At 38.7% G+C, this 18085-nt stretch overlaps 1 protein-coding gene across 1 annotated transcript in view; it reads right to left on the bottom strand.

Moving 5' to 3' along the window:
• The window catches only part of LAMA1 (laminin subunit alpha 1), an 84843-nt gene that overhangs the window by 55525 nt on the left and 11233 nt on the right, over positions 1-18085 (bottom strand). Inside the window, exons 4-15 of the mRNA XM_026070785.1 lie at positions 16904-17083; positions 13793-13882; positions 13204-13321; positions 11908-12086; positions 10271-10376; positions 9599-9759; positions 6530-6670; positions 5378-5551; positions 3934-4035; positions 2791-3002; positions 1674-1785; positions 664-774 (exon numbers count right to left, since the gene is read on the bottom strand). Of these exons, the coding sequence (XP_025926570.1) occupies positions 664-774; positions 1674-1785; positions 2791-3002; positions 3934-4035; positions 5378-5551; positions 6530-6670; positions 9599-9759; positions 10271-10376; positions 11908-12086; positions 13204-13321; positions 13793-13882; positions 16904-17083 (1686 nt within the window). The remainder of the gene's footprint in view (positions 1-663; positions 775-1673; positions 1786-2790; positions 3003-3933; positions 4036-5377; positions 5552-6529; positions 6671-9598; positions 9760-10270; positions 10377-11907; positions 12087-13203; positions 13322-13792; positions 13883-16903; positions 17084-18085) is intronic.

Raw genomic sequence — 18085 nt, forward strand, 5'->3', positions numbered from 1 at the left:
CAGAGAAGAACTTCAAAGATAAGTTGGGTTTATCTGAGTTATAACAACAATTTCTAATTATTTCTCTCCAAAATTTTAGAGGGTGTTTACATCAGGAAACAATTACATTACTTACACACAAACTTAAACTTATTTTGCACATTGTACACATTTGCAGTAACTTTTTATATGTTTTTTACTGGTGTTTAGCCATTCCATTTCTGTGACCTTTAAATTTTAGAAGAAAGAGAGCTGAGAGCAAAATTCTGTCTTCAGAAGAGAATGTGTAATTTCCACTGATGTCAGTCATAGGAGATGCACATATACCTGAAAACAGATCTTCACCTAAAACATTGCTTAATTTTGTTTGTTCCAATAAAAGTTTTTTTTTATTGACTGGTACAAGCAAAGTTGAGATTTTTATTAGCCAGTATATACTGACATTTTTATTTTAGTTCTGATTTTTCCCCACTTTAAATGGTAAACTAAAACAAATTCTTTAATAGAAAACACTTTAAGGGAGCCCACTGAAATATATTGAAGTAAACAATGAAAAGCAAGAAAAAAGTTCTATACCCAGAGCTTGAAATCTGCACACATTGTAAGCTTGTCTCCCACAGCCAAAATCCTCTCCCAGTTCCTAAATAGATGCTTAAAACACAAACACTTTGAAGGATGACTTACAGAGCAAACACCATGAATGTCACATTCGGTTGCATGCCCATTGCATTTACAGGGTTGACAAATACCTCCAAAGAGTATTCCATCCACACGGTAGTATCCAGGGAGGCAGGACTGAAAGGAAACGGGGGAAAAAACAGAAGCATTATGTATGTTAAAAGTACACATCAAATCATATTCAGCGAGCCCACTTCTGACCACCCACAAACTGACTCATTCACATTCTGGTTACTGAATGCTCTTTCTACTCCATTGATGTCACTGCAACTCTTTTCTGGTGGTGGTTTTTTACTTGCACTGGGTAAAGAGGATAAGAGTTAACTCCGTGAAACTTTGATTCAACCCTTTGTCCTCTGGAGCCACATAAGTTAAGTTTCGTGCAGTTCAACATGTGAAGTTCTTTATTACGAGACAATAAAAAGCAGATGTTCTAGCTCCTTTGCAGAATTATTAATGATGCTATGGCACAAAGCTTCACACTGAAATTATTTGTCAAAATAATTTCTGCTATTCTGCAGATGGTGCTCTGCCTCCATAATCTTCTATTCACAGATATATAAGACACCACCTTGCATAACACATTTGACCCCGTGGGATCTTCCAAGACTAGCATTCCTCCCTGCTAAGGTCCCTTATTGCTTCCACAAACCTAATGATACAAAACAGAAATAAGCTGTGCACAATTCCGATCTAGGAAGAATGCTATTAATGAGTAAGGTAAGCTTAGAACAGCCTAACAGAGCTTTTACAGCTGCTCCCTCTTTAACACTGATGCTCTGAAGTGTATCATCACCTTTTAGTGACACCAAATAGAATTCAGGAAGTAAGTTTAAGATCACATTAAGTGCACCAAGAAGAAAATATCTACAGCACTGTGTGCAATATAGTACACAGCATTTCAGCACAGGAAATATATTTTTATAGCAGTGCAATTAAAGGCAGCTTGCCTTTAATATCTAGATCCTTTCAAAAAGGAGATCATTTTGCATACACCCAACACGAGGAGAGGTTACCTCACAGGATATTCCTGTGTAACCTTGAGGACATTCACAGAATTCCACATCTGGTGCTGAAGAAAGGTCTATAACATTTGCACTTGCAGTATCCAGGGTCACAGAGTCCAGCCTAGGATCAAACAGGAAAACATCACACCATTTATTTCCCCAAACAGATTTTAAACAGGACAATTTGCTTCTAGGAGAGTAACACTGCTCTCTGGTGGCGACAGCCGAAGAACAGGTGCAAATCTCAGCTACAAAAAGACTATGGTCATGGTGCTATCACTGTGTTTGTATTTCTGAGCTGGAAGTGGATTTGTCCTCACCCTGTTATCATTATGATTACTCCCATTGACTCTGTGACTTCTCCTGTGGAGAGGTTTCATCAAGAACTTCCCTCTCTGCCACGATATCAGAGGGGTAGCATTGGGGCAGCCTTCTACTGCAGTCCCAAAATAAAATAGCTTTACTGGACCACATCTAAAACAGACACATATTACAGGTGGGTGCGTAGTCAGAAACAGCACCAGGTCCTTGCTGGTAGGTGCACACATGAAGGGCAATAAAGCCTTATTCCTGTGGACTTTGAGAACAAGACAGAGATCTGTAAGGATTGGTAYAGATATTGCTAATTCTGACTTGAGACTAAGGTAGGGCCAGYTAATTCATTCCAGCCAAATTTTCCTGTTAAGTGCTCCCTTAGAGGCGAGCCTCAGTAACATCTGCAAACAGACATTAAAAGAAATACAGCCAATGTCTTTACTAACAGGTTTTCAATAGTCAGTGATGGATTAACTTGCCACATACCAAAACAAGCATACTATTGAGAGTTGAGGAGATATTTCCCTCTAACAAAGCTGTCATTGTAATGAGGCTTTTAGGCAGTATGCCTTTAGAGCAAAAACCAATGACTTTGCTATCAGATATCTTTAAAACAATGAAATGCATTTTTCTACACATTACACTTGGAATTTTGGGTACAAGACCAGTCTTGAGAAAATTCAGTCAAATGTTTTTTTTTTCTAGAAATTATTAACTTAAAACTTTAGGACTATTACCGCTATGAGTGGCATTTCCTACCACAAAAATAATAAAAGTATTTGCGTTAATTTGAGTATTTTCTCTTGCTCACCTGTACACAGCTTTTTTGGCAATATTGTAGTTGGCCCTGATCAGAAGATGGGTTACATTTACTAGAACAGTCATCAACCTTTCCCGGTCCACAGCTTTTTTTGTATTGAAGTCTATGAAATTCTCCGATACAAATCTCACAACATTAGAATACTCCTCATATGGCTGCAAGGACAAGCCTGCTGCTCTTGTACTCAAAATCTGCCCATTGCCCTGAAATTGAAAGAGAGAGAACATTTTCTGTATTTGTGTGCAGACTTTATCTAGCAATTATATTTACTCTCAGCTGACCTCATATAGGTAATTATCCTATATGCACACTGTGTAGCTTTCTACTCACTCCCAAAACCAATAAAGAATGAATACGAACATTTCTGCATTTAAATTTCATATTAAGTATGAGGTGACTGTGGCCTACTTTACACTTGACCTAACAGATTGCTTTGGCCTAGGACTTGGGGAAATGATATACATCCAGATAACAAAGAGGCAACCAAACTGGATTTCTTGCACTAGGAAAAGAATAAATAAAAGGGCTGCATTTTCCATGGCTTTAGGGAGACTAAAATCCCATTCCCTTTTAGTTTGGAGACTTCAGAAATACTTGGTTTTCTTCTGAAAAAAGAATTAAACTATATTTCAAAAATCAAGCTCCTTCACAAAACAGAATCTCTTTTCTGTCTTGTTCAATTGCTACCTATTACTATTACAAAATAATGCTTTTTGGAGGGTGCCTGGATTTCTTACAGAGAGATTTTTAACTGCAACATAAATCATACTAGAAAAGTAACCAAACTGCAAGAATATTCATCTGTTTCATAAATATAAATCATTCCAGTTTGTTGTAGTTTCTTTTGTAAATAGAACTTTGTTCATTTAATAATTATCACCTCAGCTGTTTTCACAAAGGTTAATTCGTAGATATTTATTATATAAAGTTAGTATTGCATACCTACAATTTCAGAGAAATGGATCAAAAAACCAGAGAGCTGAATAAAAAGAAAAATCTTGGTAGTGACTTTTAGGAAGGGATTTACACCTGAGAAAGATATTAATATAGAAATATTCTTTTTCTTTTCCATTTTAGCCTATTAGATTCCCAATAATGTCTGATTGGTAGCCAGCTGCAAAAAAAAAAATCCACCTGAATGATGACATCCACGCTAGATACTATATCACTGTCCACACTCTCCATTGGAATGTCGTAAGATACCGTATACTTCAAATCTCCACCAAAAGCTGTCAGCTGAAATTACAAAAACCAAAGCCTTAACAGCAAAGCAACCCACAATCAACGCAAAGAAGAGACACAGGATAGTACAGTGTATTTGCAGCAAACTAAAGGAGCACATAGGCTTACAAACACCACTTTCCACAGCAAGTTTAACATGACGTGTGTTAACTCTGGGACAAGCACTGGCTTGTTGCTGCGCAGGTGGGGAAAGCAAACTGAAGGCTCTGCAGATGATTCAGACAAGTGCCCTCATTCAGCGCAACACCCACAGGACTTCCAATGAACAGCACAGGTTTATGCTACCATTCTAGCCAAGGGGTACAGCATATTGGAGTTATTTATGTTCCATATTCCACTTTTGGGGCTCCTGAGCCCCAAATCTGCTGCTGACTACTTCAAAGTAAATTAAAGAGTAGCATCAACAGTATCAATCTATATTTAATGGATAGGAGATCAGAATTTGAGTGACTGTTGCCCTATACAAAAATACTCTTTCAAGTTACAGTTTGAGACTTGTGTCCATTTACATTGTCACTATACTAAGGAGCAGGGCTGTGTGGGCAAAGATACTGGACTGAGAAACAGTTAAAGAAGTGAGGTGTCAGGCAGGCAAAAAGCTGGGAGACGCAGAGCTTTAGGTAGTACCTGGAGCAAAAATTAAGACTAGTTGATCGGTAACTGATAAATCTGAAATGGGAGAGAGCCAAGAGGCAGATACAAGGAAATTAATGGTTCTGTCTATTGTACTGGACAAGGTGTGAAGGGTGTAAGCTTGGGTATGGGAGTCAAAAATATGAGGAATGCAAGCATCAAGTTAATAACAGTCAGGAGAAAGTAAGAGAGACTATACTGTGCCATCAAAGATGGGCAGAGAAGGAAACAGGGAGGTGAGTGAGCTCAAAGAGGTAGCGTAGGGAAAAGGGGGAACTGGGCCAGGAACACTGTGATTTGAAGAGCAGAGCCAGATTGAGAAGACTGTCAATATTGGGTTTTATCTTTAATTTATAATTACGGAAGTATGAGATATTCCAACCATACTCAAATTTGAATTATTTTCCAAAGAACAGACACAGGCTGTGTGGAATGACAAATAGCAACTTCAAGGGTTTCAATGCACAGTAAGCGTTAAACTGAAAGACAATGATTTRTGTCATACAGGAAAGATAGAAGAACAAAGTTTTAGGTGCACAGAGGAGAATTTATGGTATACTAATTTCTCAGTAATGAAGCATTTTGGAAAGCAGAGATATTATATGTCTACCGTTTATGTACAAGGACATTTTTAGAGCAATACAGTATGATTAAAATAAGGAAACTATAGAATAGTTTTGACTCTTTCTAACTGAGAACTTACTTTATTTCCCAGATATGACTCAGGTGCTGACCAGTAATAAGTGTGTTTCAGCACTTTCACAGCCTCAGTGTTGTTGATACTTATTTGGTGGGGTCCATCAAACTGGCTTCGCTGAGGCTGCACGCTCTTTGTGTTATACAGATCAGTAACCAGCCACCCAGTCATATCTGATGCCTGCAAAAAAGAAAGGTTACATTAATGGGAGCCAGGCTTAGAGTTGCTGAGAAAGCAGTCACTAAACTTACCCCCTCCCTAGATACTCATTCAAATTAATGAATCTATAGTACCTTCTTTAACCCAGACTGACACCCAATACATGCAAATGGTCACCACTTCATTATAATCGGAGTAGGATTGCCTCTACCTCCCTACTAAAGAGGAATAAGCGTGATTTTTATTCTCCCAATAAAATTAGCTCTATACCTACATAATTCCCTGAGACACAGTTAATGGCTTTGAGGCCTATAATCTCCATGTATAGACAAAGCTGAGTCAGAGGAAAGTTAAAACCACAGTCCCAAAGGAAGGAGCAGGAGGAAAGAATTTCATTCTTCTCACTGAAACAATTTTATACAAGCACCTTAGAACTTCAGTCTATTCAAGGTGTTTTCTTCTCCCTTTCTGGGCACACAAAACAGGGGACTAAAGTGTGACTAGCTGTTCAAAGATGTGGAAGGCATTTGAAAAAAATAGTGTCCCAGAAGTTCCCTACTCAATAAATATCTGTTCAGAAGATAGTGATATTTATAATCCTTCTGTTTTCCAAGCAAGAGTGTTGGAAGTATTGCTAGAGGTCACATTACCCCTGCCCAATATGTATGGGCAAGGGAGCAGGTTTTGGTTCCTCTCTTCAACATGTAAAGGAACTTCAACAGCACAAGGTCAGAAAAAATGCACTTTTCCATGGCATTATCAGAGACTCCACTAGCCAATGCTTCCGGTAGCACTGCAACCCAATGGGGACAAAGCTTGCACTGGGGTGACATGCTGGTTGTCTCAGAGCTGTCCACTGACATTGAAAATCCATTCCTCTGTAAGGAGATGCATGCCAGAAATTGAAGTTAACTTGGACACATGTCAAAAGAGAAATACAGCACATTTTGCAGCCGCCTAAGGAAAGAATATTAGGTCATGGACATAACATATAAATACCTGACTGATGGGCCATGTTAGGCTGTCACAGACATCAGAAACCCCAAAGCAGAAACACTCTGTGCAGCCCTGAGGATTTCTTTCTTGCAAATTGTAGAATCCCGGTTTACAGAGGTCACAGTTTTCACCTTCTACATTTTCCTGTGAATGGCATAACATTTGTTTCACATCAGCATTATTATGGTAACAAATACAGTGGATTAGATGGGATTTAGGCATAACAGCATTCAGAAGGATATAAAGGAAAGCAGATTTCAGCACAGCAGGCTTATTCAATAAGACTCAGTGAGCTTAAAACTAAAACTGATTGGAAAAATTCATCAGAATTTGCCTGTTCATCAAAATCTAAACATGCCATGTAAGGGCTCGAATGAAATGAAATTCTGGCACACAGGCAGGTTTTGCAAAACTTCTGCTACTTTGCCAGTCTGATTCTCTAGTAGCTTGAATTTCTAGGCTGCTTTGGGGCAAAGTTCTCATRTTTACAGAATCCAGATGGTCCACAGGACAGCTTACCTTGACAGCCAGGCTCCTGGAGCTACCACAGCCAGTTTTAAGACAACATTCTCAACCATCTATTACAACCCGCACTGTGATCCCCACCACTACTGCCATCTCTTCCTACAGGAACATCACATACACGTACGCTAGCTGGCAGCTCTTCCTCCCAATTTGCTCTAGCTAAGGTCCAGGAATTCCTGCTCCAGCAGTAGAGGGGCTCCACCTCTGTTAGCTCCTAGCACTGCCTCCTGCCTCCTCACCATACAAACCGGGTAGTCCCAAGCACACTGTTACAAAGCTCTTTAATGTAGTAGTTACTGGAAAAAAAGAAAACCCCCCAAACCAGTGCACCCAACTTCCTATAACTAAAATCTTGTAACTTTCTACTGACATTGTCTAGATATTTGTGAAAAACATTTAGACAAAAGCTGCTGAGAAGCAAACAGGTAAAGAAAATATTCTGTAAATGTCCATGAATCTGTGCAAGTAGTAGATCTCAGTGGGTATCTCCATGCTGTGAGATCCAGAACCTTTCCCACCCCAGAGACAAGGTTCTGGCCATGTCCCAGCTTCATATCAGGGCAAGATCTGGATACATATGACTACCCATCTCACCCTCTGATTTCCACTATGAGGAAACCCCACCACAAAGGCAAAGCAAGTGTTACTGTGCACTCCACAAAGTCCCCTGCTACAGACAGTCAGGGTACTAGGGCTGTGGGGCACACCGTGAAGCATACCTGTCTTGCCATTTTGAAGAGCCCAGTATGAGCACCACAGTTCAATTCAAATGTAAAGCCTGGGGATGAAATTCTGCTTTCAGCTACACCAGGGTGTAACTTCCTTCCGCTTTGGCCAGCAGAATCACTCCAGATTGCTGCCTTACATTAGATTTGGTCCCATATAGCAGATTTCCAGCTCACTGGAGAGAAATCTGAACCCTTTGATGGCAACACTACCAACTGTCTCCTCTTGTGGACCAGCATTTTGTGTGTGAACTTTACATAAGACCTCTCTAAACAGGTAGGTTATCTGCTTTTGTAAGCAAAATACAAACCGGTTTTGCAGCCCATAAGAAAAATGTAGATGATCCCCACATCTTTGATTCAAAGGCTCAGGATGCCTACTTTCAATCCCAGGTAAAGGGCCACCTGACATAATTAGATTTTAAATCTTGGATTTTTAGAGAAATAATAATTGCATGTTCTTTTCAGCTTTTTTTATTTCTCAGCCTTTAGGATGCATTTGGATCACACATTTCACTTTGACTCTCAATGCACGTGTCACTTGTCACTGCTAGGTAGAAATTAGTATTTATTTCATAATGAAAACTGAAAAACTTACCTAGTAATGAGAATAGGTTTTACAAAAAGAGCTAGTATGAAATTCAAACTACAAAAAGAAGTGGTTTTGCATTACTGTGTTCACGGAGACTGCACTGGCTTAGAAATCCTGCCTCCTTCATTTGACACTCAGAGCACACAACTTCCTTCTTCCATATAGGTGGGCTGCTGGCTGGTGACACTCTCAGCGATCTCGCCTAAAAATTCTGTATGTCAGGTTCACACTCATGACAGCACTAAGAGGGGACAGTTTCTTGCTCAGTTTATACCAAAATTTTCACCAGTTTAGCTGCATTGACTAAAAACATGTTATTCTAGCACAAAAACAGGGAAAGCGGTTGTATCTCTTTCTTCTTATTTAACTTGGCCACTGGAGCTATTTCTTTCTTCTAGAAGTATGACTCTGCTTATTTATACATTTGATATTTTGGATCAGACAAATTATGCAAAAGAACTAAGCAGTTTTAGAAAAGCTGTCAAACAAACCACAGGTTTTTTTGCTGCAGTTCACCGTCATATTTGGCAACAAATATAAAAAACTACTAGCTAACATTTGGTTCAGAAAATTAAGTGCAACTTCTTTAAATATTGACACACAGCTTCCTAATAAAGTCCAGCAGAATCTACAGCTGCAAGATATTTCAAAGGGATTGTATATTTACCAAAAAAAAAAAAAGGCTGCAAATCTGCTCTTTTATTTGTTTACAATTTTGACATTTATATTTTGTAATCAAATAATTAAATCAGATTTTATACATAGGTCTAATTTAATTATTCCAATAGTTCTTTCCAAATGCATACCATTACTTCATAGAAAGCAGATGTTATAAACATCCTTTCTTTACATGAGATCAGTGGCTTTGAATAAAAAGATCAGCCCATCCCTAAAATCAAACCCAGCTAGCCATATTGTCATTCTCTCTGTGATTCTTTCTCACACTTAGAGACACATGCAGATATTATGTGATTTTAATGCCAGACTGGCCCATTTTTATAGCAAGTGTTGTATCTGTAACATACAGAACTATTTAACATAAATTATCGTATTTTCAATGCAGGGATTATTTAGTCAATTTAAATTCTTGTTTGTTGGGTGTATACCTATACCAAGTAACTTGTTATAAAATAAGTGATCTTTCCAGTTAATGAATAAGTTTATCTTATTAACAATGAATTATAAATCCATCCCCAGATTCCCTTTTAAATAAAAATGAGAGATACTTACTTTGCAAAGACAAGGTTCTGTGCACGGATCTTCATTAATGCTACCAACTAGGCTGCAGTTACATCGCAAGCAGTTAGGGTAGCCCCAATACCCAAATGCACAATGATCACATTTTTCTCCTGTGTAACCTTCTCTGCATTCACACTGACCTGGCCAAGTCCCTTGAAAACCACAAATAGATAAACAAACAAATAAATWAGAGCTGGCAGGAGGACAGATTCAAGATGTCTCAGCGTGTGCAAGTAATTTAACACTCCTTTTTTATGTAACACTCCATGTTACATTCCACACAGATATTTGGCATAATGGCAGCCTCACCATCTATTTTTCATGTTTAGAGTATCAAATGCACAGAAACTCCACCAGAATGGATTATTTGATAGCCGTAATAGCATGCATAAAGAATAATGTTAGAACTCAACCCTTCAAATAGTTTTACATGGACAAAGCCCTCCATCCCCAGACAACAAGTTAATGAAGGGCCCTGAAGTATCTTAAAATGCCTGTAAGTATGTCATGCCTCACCTCTTCCCTCCCAAACATTTACCAGTGTCTGGAAGAGGTACCTAACCAGCAGGCACTCACAACACGACGATGTTCCCTCAGACCTCAGTGCCCAGAGACATTAGCCAGACTTCACATTTAGAGAAAAGGCATTTCCCGCTCCCTTACCGTGCTGCACGTCAGAATGGTGCTCATCTTTAATGCAGTGAGGACTCAGAGACCCAAAGGGGTCACAGCCGCAGGGGTAGCAAGGGTGGTCCTCATAGGGAGAAACCTGCAAAGCAAATGTTCTCTGTCAATTCTCTCTAACTGGGGAAAGTAAAGTTGCATCTGTTTCTTCTCTGGGATCACTGGAACTGATACGAATGAAGACTGGAAAAGCTAGCATGCAGTAACATATCGAGGGGCTCAATCTGTTTCATTTTAGCAAAGAGAAGATCGGGGATCACAGTCCAAAAATAACTTAAATTGGCAAACCAAATTTGGTTTTCAGAGCAGACAAAGGTATAGTAACAGCTAATGGGCTGGAAGTTGAAGCCTGACACATTCAACCTAAATATGTATTTTTAAGTGTGACAGCAATTAACCACTGTGATGGTTTGCCAAAGATTAAGGAAATCTTTAAGTCAGGAATGGATTTTTTTTTGCAAAGATGCCCTCTAGTTCAAAGAGGAAGGAAATGAAGGAAATCCTCGGCTCTGCATTCAATGGGAGGACAGATTACTATATATCTTTGAACTATAGGCAATGCAAATCATATGGCAAGGATTTTCTTTTCTTCAGGGAAGCCTAAAATTTCCCTTTGAGGGCCTCAGATTTAAAGCAAATCAGTAATGATCTCCAGATACCTACTTATTGGCTACAAGCTGATTGAAGACTTTCCTTAAATGCTTCTTACAGTAAGTGAACCAGAGAACCTCAGACTCAACTTTACTTCTCTACTGGGCCTTTATTTCTTGCCTAACCACACTCATACAGACTCACCCTTGCTCTCTGCACCTATTTATACCAGACTTCTAAAGCAGGGGCTTTCCAAAGTATGCATGACCCTGCCAAAACAGGATCTTGTGGGGTAGAAATTTGGTTCAGTAAGTCTCATTATAGAGACCTCTACATATTGCAGGAAGTTCATATGTTTAACTCTTTTAGTCACATCTTAACAATGTCTTTTATGGAGTTTAGGTCATCTTAGGTCATCCAAAGAGTGAGACTTGTTGGTAAACTGGAAAGTAGACAGGCTCAGAGAAAACATGTTCTACGATAATCATGACAATACGAAGAATAGTATTTTTTGCAATATCTCATCAGACAAAGAGTTTGATCTTAGAACCCTATAAGGATCCTTTTTGATACTGGCTGAAATGGGCTGGTATAGGATGGTATGCAATATTGGCACTTCTGAAGACATTAGACGTGAAATACTGATACTTTTTAGAGCTTTATCCACAGGAGAAATGGCTTTCCTATCAGAATATCTACATTCCCATACTAGGACTTCAAGTTTTCTCTCCAACTATTCTTTTGTTCTCCATCACTTTCTTTTAAAGCAATAAGACATGCCCTTTCACGCAATTCAAGAAACATTTTAAGTTTTTCTCTAAACATTTTGGTGGTGTGTCACCTGTAAAATAACCTCTACAGTTTTCAGTTACTCTGTAATTGGTTAAAAAGAAAAAAAATTATATATATATGTGTGTGTGTGTGTGTATATTAATGTACAATGAACTGAAATACGCATTTCATCATATCATGTTGTAACCTATTAGAATCAACAAAGCATTAGAATGATATTCTCTAAATCTTACTTTGTGTGGTCTAAAATATCCATCAGCACACATTTCACAGTTGATACCGGTAGTATGTTGAGTACAGTTTAAACAGACGCCACCTCCTATATACTGGCCATGAATATCTACGCTCCTTTTGTGATCTGCAATACTCTGGTTGTAATAACAATCTTCTGCTTTGTTATGACAGTTGCACTCTAAGAAGGAACAGAAAAGAAATCCACTTTTTTTTTTCCATTTACATTGTACAACAGTTCCTATAACACTGAAATTTTACAAAGAGTAAAATGTAAGAAAAGCATATCGAACCATTTGAAAAGAGTGTTTTTTCCCCCTTAACTATGCTATATGCTTTAGCAGTCTCCATACATTGTATTCCTTAGCAAGTAAGCACATTTCAAAGCCACAGTTGCCACTTCAATAGCATTCATTTTAACACTACTCTGTAGATCAAACTAAGACAATCTTGTCAGTAGTGACATGTCAGTGTTGTCAGATGTCAATGGTAAAGTGCGTTATTACCAGTAGTTATTTTTACATTTTCTGTCCTCTGCATTACAGGAGAAAATCTGTCCAATTCTTCTGTTATTTGTATTATAGACAAAAGCCAGGGAAGCCACCAGTGCCAGTACACAAGTATAAAATTGATTTAGGTTAGAGGATAGTTGGGTCCAGATACTCATAAACACCTACTTTCTAAACAGTGACATTAAGAGCTGTATTAAGAACACCGCTCTTCCACTTGCAACTGTAAAGTTGATCTAATAGGCTCTTAATTGTCTGCAGCTTGTGCCAGGCATTAGCAATGAGAAGAGGGAAAACGCACTAACAAGCCCTAGCAACATGCTGAGCTGTATCAAACTACTGGCACAACCTAGGTCAATGTATCAGACAATCTGAAATGTAATTGGCCAGTAAGGAAAGTTTCTTTCAAAACATTTGCGTTGCCAGAACAATGTTGTTTGTCTGACACAAAATTTATGATCAGTGTAAGAGATTTGAATTTCAAGTAGCTAACAAAATGACTGATGCAAATCTGCTAGTTTTTACTGGAGTATAATAAATCCCCAAGACTCTTTTGTCTGATTCTCTCTGAAAGTATTACTACATGACACCTCCACTAGCCATACAGGCATGTGGGATAGAATATTTAAAATGACTTAAATTATTATAAGTAGTCCCTCTGCCTTCACTTAACCCCATGAAAACAATTTATTTTTTCTTGGGAATAGGTATAGATCTGTACTAAAAGCAACCTTAAACAATAACATAATAAGCCTTTATAAAACTACCTAAGCCTCTGTGCATACTTACTTTCACATTTGTTCCCAGCGGAAATGGTTCCTGGTCTCCATGGTTTCTGATGGTACCCAGGACAGCACTTATTACAGCTCTCTCCACATGTGTTGTGTTCACACTGGCACTGCAATTTCTAAGAAAAAAAAAAAAAACTTTAATGAAATATTTTTATAGGGGTCATTTACTCAATGTTTCCAAAAGTCTGCCTAATATCAAATTTACTCCAGAAAATGTTAGACCCACAAATACCCCGCAATTTGCATGAGACTGCCCAACTATGCTATATTGACACAGGGGAGTAACCTTTCTAGAGCAGAAGGGACAAGTCTCCTGTGTTGCAAAGCAGATCGTTTCTTGTAGTGTCCCCCAATTTTTTTTAATTTAATGTCAAAAAAATATTTCACTTAGAAAAAAGTGATACTACAAGAGACCCAGATATGCTTACATAGAAAAAGAAAAAAAAAAAGCAAATAATTCGTATACATCATGGGGTAAGATCTCTTTTATCCTCCTCTTTCTCATTCTCCTTAGGCAAAGAACTGATTTTTTTTTTTAAATTGGAAAAGTTGCTCTACGAAAAGAAATAAGTGAAATTAAAGAATACCTTTGTGATTTCATCCAGTGGGCAGCTTCGAGCATGGCCATAACAAATGCACATGCCACCAACAGAGATGTCCTTTATTGAATAGTAGTACTACAAAAATCAAAGTGGAAAAAGGGATGAAGAAAAGACATTTTAATGTATTTATATATTTCCCACACACTGGAAAATAAAGTACCAGCATTCCACTATTTTGTGACTTGAAAAATCCATGCAACTATTTCAAGCTTTAAACTCCTGCAACTTGGGGAAATCCAGGTTTGTAAATTTTTGCATTTTTTCCCTCACTGGTACAAAACACAGACTGATTTTTAATTTTAAGTAAGTATGCACAACTCCTAAACTTGAGAGAAGGCTACCATATGTGGCCTAAGTCAAAATTTTCTTGCAAAAAATCCTTTTTTACCCTATAAGAAGCCATGAAGCATAACACTGTTATATTTGAATTTTAATTTGGGKAGTAAGAGTATGCATTCTTAAAATGGGAACTCTGCCCTCCCTTAAAACCGGTTTGTGCACTTCCTTCCAGATGAGCTCTTTGCTCCTAGTGTGATGTAGTATATTAGTCTACCCACATTTTTAGCTTAAGAATTGGTAATACAGCAGAGTAGAATAAATTAATATTGCCAGGTGGTGAGCAGAAGCAACATACATAAGGAAAGGATTTAACTTTCAAGGCAAGGAAGAGGCAGGAAATGACCCATCTGGGTTCAGTTACAGCTGCAGTATCAACAGGGTTGGCCTGTTTGTATCCTGGGAAGTATGTGTTACAGGGGGAATGAAAAAGAAATACTTCTTGAGGACACTTCTAAGAAAATAGTTCAAGGCTCTCAGACCTAACAACCCTGGAGTCGTCTGGTTCAGGAAGAGGAGGTAGCCCTGGGTGGTCAGACCTGCTGACTCATGGACTGTTATTGCTTTAAAGGAGCACAGAGCTGGAACAAACYAGCCTCTTTGGTTTCCTATTTAACTTTTTAGGCTTTTAAATTTTTATTTTATTTTTTTAGTATTTGTTTTTAACATTATGGGTTTGGATTGCAAAAAACACTTGGGGACTTATGAACATTAATACCTTAACTACAGAGAAGGAGGTCCAGGCTGAGGAAAGTAGGAGTAGAGCTGTATTTGTTAGTATTGGGAAAGCTCACTGCCTTCCCTGCTTCATCTCCTTTCTCCTTCCTCTTCAAACTCACTGTGTGCTCTTCAAACTCAAGCAATGTGCAGCTTGAAGCCAAACAAGAGACCAATGCCAATCAAAGGCCACAGAAATTAAATAACCCTGTTGTCGAACACCTGAAAAAGTTCTGCATCAGCCCTTTTAGAAGACTATGCACAAGAAACCAATACAATCAATATCAACAACTGGAGTAAAAGTCTTCAGGAACATTAAATATGGAATCCAGAGAGTGGGCAGTGATTACCTCGGTTGTAGTTAGTTGCACAGTAGATGAGACACAAAGTGAAACATCAGGATTTGGGAACCCTGCCCAATAAAACCCACTTCTTGTGAGCATGAAGATGTGCTATTCATACAGAATTGCACTAAGTACTGCTAAGTAGGATAAGCAGTAGCACTAAGCCCTGGACTGCACAACTGCATGGCTTAGGAAAGCAATGGGAAGAAATGGGTGCCCTCATCACCCTTTTGTTTCTCAGGTAAGCTGTGTATTTGTATGCTTCCACAACGAGCCTTTCCTTTTGGGTGTCTTTCTTGATATAATATTAACCACAGACATAAATATTTATCAGTTTGCTCCATGGGATCATCTCAGCAGCTCAGCTTGTGGATTAACAGTTTCTTTAAGGCCAGCAAGACACAGCTGGAACAGCTGTCCAGTCCTCTGTGCTTGCAGTTCCCCGGCTAGAGATTTCCCTATGGAGCAGAAGTAACAAGCAGAACATCCAGGTCTCGCACTTCAGCGATGCTCCAGCTGAAGGAGCACCTCTGTGATCAAGGAGAGAGTGGGGCTGCCGTGAAACTACTTGTGATGCTCTCACCCACCAAAACCTGGACAGACCAGGTCCTTTCTCCCTTCTCTGCTCAGCTGCCTGACCAGACCTCATAGCACCATACACTAGTGCTCTCCTCCTCAACAAACTGGCAAACTGCTCCACGCACAAGAGCTCATTGAGAAGCAGTGGAACTGTAAAAGGACTGTGTATACAAGAGAAGCCACAAATGCAAGAATCCTGTTGTGCAAGGTGGGGACACGAGTCCTTGCTTAGCTAGTTGCTTGCAGATGCTCTTAAAGGCAAGTAGCTCACAAGGAAGGAAGAGAGGAAACACCTGTCATATTCTCCTGTCCTCTTCAGGAAGGCCAAATTGTATGGAAATTCAAAGATACAAAAGCCACTTTTATACATGAAACTACCGATACCCTAACCTATGGATCTCAGGCAAATTAAGAAGAGGGTCAAAAGAGCACAATACAAAGCAGGAATATCACACAAAATTAATCATAGCAGGCAGTTTTATTAGAGGTTCTGATACTGAATTTCTATGAGAGATTGAACAAGTCAGCCTAAGYGCTTGGTGCCTCGGTTTCTCCAGTTTCAATATCAGATGTGTAAAGCTGATACTCTAAAAATTCTATTTGAGTGTTTTGTATCATTATTGATTCATGAGCTTAAATACAATTTGATTAAAACAGCCTTAAAGAAGAAAAAGAAGAAAACTTCTCATCAGACATCAACATTCACAATGGCAAGGTTTTCAAATATTTCTTTTTATAAATGAGAGCACTGGGAACTGAAATTCTTAATAAACCAGAAAAGGTACTGCACAGTTGCATCAMGAGCAACCTCAGGTGACATTTTTATCAGCAAAACCATATTTTTTCGTTGCTGATGAAGCCTTAGAAAAGCTGTTCCTAGCTTAAATCATTTGAACATGTAAAACAAAAAGCCCCCCCCAAAAAAATCTCTAAAAATACTTTTTCAAAGTTTTCTATGGCAAAGTGCATTGTTAATAACATCAGCAGGAAAACAAAAGCTGGTTAACCTTTAAAAATAACTCAGTTTATGAATGGCAAGGATAGAGTACTTCTTCAAACAGATCAAAGTAGGCTCTTCCATCCAGTGGTACTGAGTAACATTTCTGTACAACCAGCTTACCCTTCTGGTAACAATGGGATCTAGTTCTTTAGGATCGTGATGGCTCAGAGTCATGAGGTCAGCATTAAGGGTTCTAATACGCTGCAGTCGTAGGCGGATGTACCGTGCAGAAGTAAACTCCAAAAGTTTTTGTGAAGGATCATCAGCGCTAGGCCTACCGTTGATCAACGATGTGTGAATCTAGAAAGAGGGTCTGACTTAATCATAAACATAATTATGATCCATTTACAACAACAGACACTTCAGTATGAGAATTAAAAACATAGAACTTAAAGATTGTTTTCCAACATCTCAGGATGGTGAGATGTCAAATTAACTGGAATTCTTTTTCTTCCCCAATTTATACCTGCAGGTAAAATACCTGTTTCTTGACTCATGCAGTTCTGAAACCACCACTCTTGGTTTATAGAGTTTAACTTCTTCAGGACTTTTGTAGAGATAGCATAAAGAGAAGAAAGGTACCACAGACTAGTCCTCAGTTCCTCCAGTCTTCTCTGTTGGGATGGAACGCTTAACTCTGACCATAAACTCAGTTTTGCCCTTACAGATTGTCTCCTATGCAACCTGTAAAGACCCTACTGCAAAATGTAATATCGCACACATGCTCAGTCTGGGAGAATTAATGGGATGATCCTATGCTCTGCTGGGACCATTCCCAATCAACAAGGAAAACTCAGTGTTAAGACAGCACAATGGGAAGCCACAACAAAGATGGCAATAGAAAGCAGGAGGTTGCCACCACAACACAACCCATCTGGCCTCCATCCTACTGTCTCAGCCCTCCCAAGTTGGCCCCAGTAAGGGGGCTTCTGGTATCGAGCTGCACAACTTACTCTAGCTACAGACCSTCGTAGCTGCCTTCTTTCCAAAGCAACTCAGGAACACTCAAGTCACCACAGTGACTTTGGGCTCATAGTCATGTTTTAGAGCGAATTTATGCATTTATGCAGAGTAATCTTGTCTCATATACTCCCCTTTGAATTTAAAGTTTAAGCTTTCTCTGGTACTGTCAAAATCTTTCCACTGAAAATATTTCTAAAAATTAAAGGTTTTTTTTTTTACTTTATTTTTTTTTAATTTTACCTCTGTAATATTTTACAGAAGCTAGGGACTTTCTAAACAGTAATTGTGTTATTTCAAAGGCATACAAACAGACCCTGGAAATGGAGTTCACACTTCCAA

This window comes from Apteryx rowi, unplaced genomic scaffold, assembly GCF_003343035.1.
Source record: "Apteryx rowi isolate R43461 unplaced genomic scaffold, aptRow1 scaffold_319, whole genome shotgun sequence".
Classification (NCBI taxonomy): Eukaryota; Metazoa; Chordata; class Aves; order Apterygiformes; family Apterygidae; genus Apteryx; species Apteryx rowi.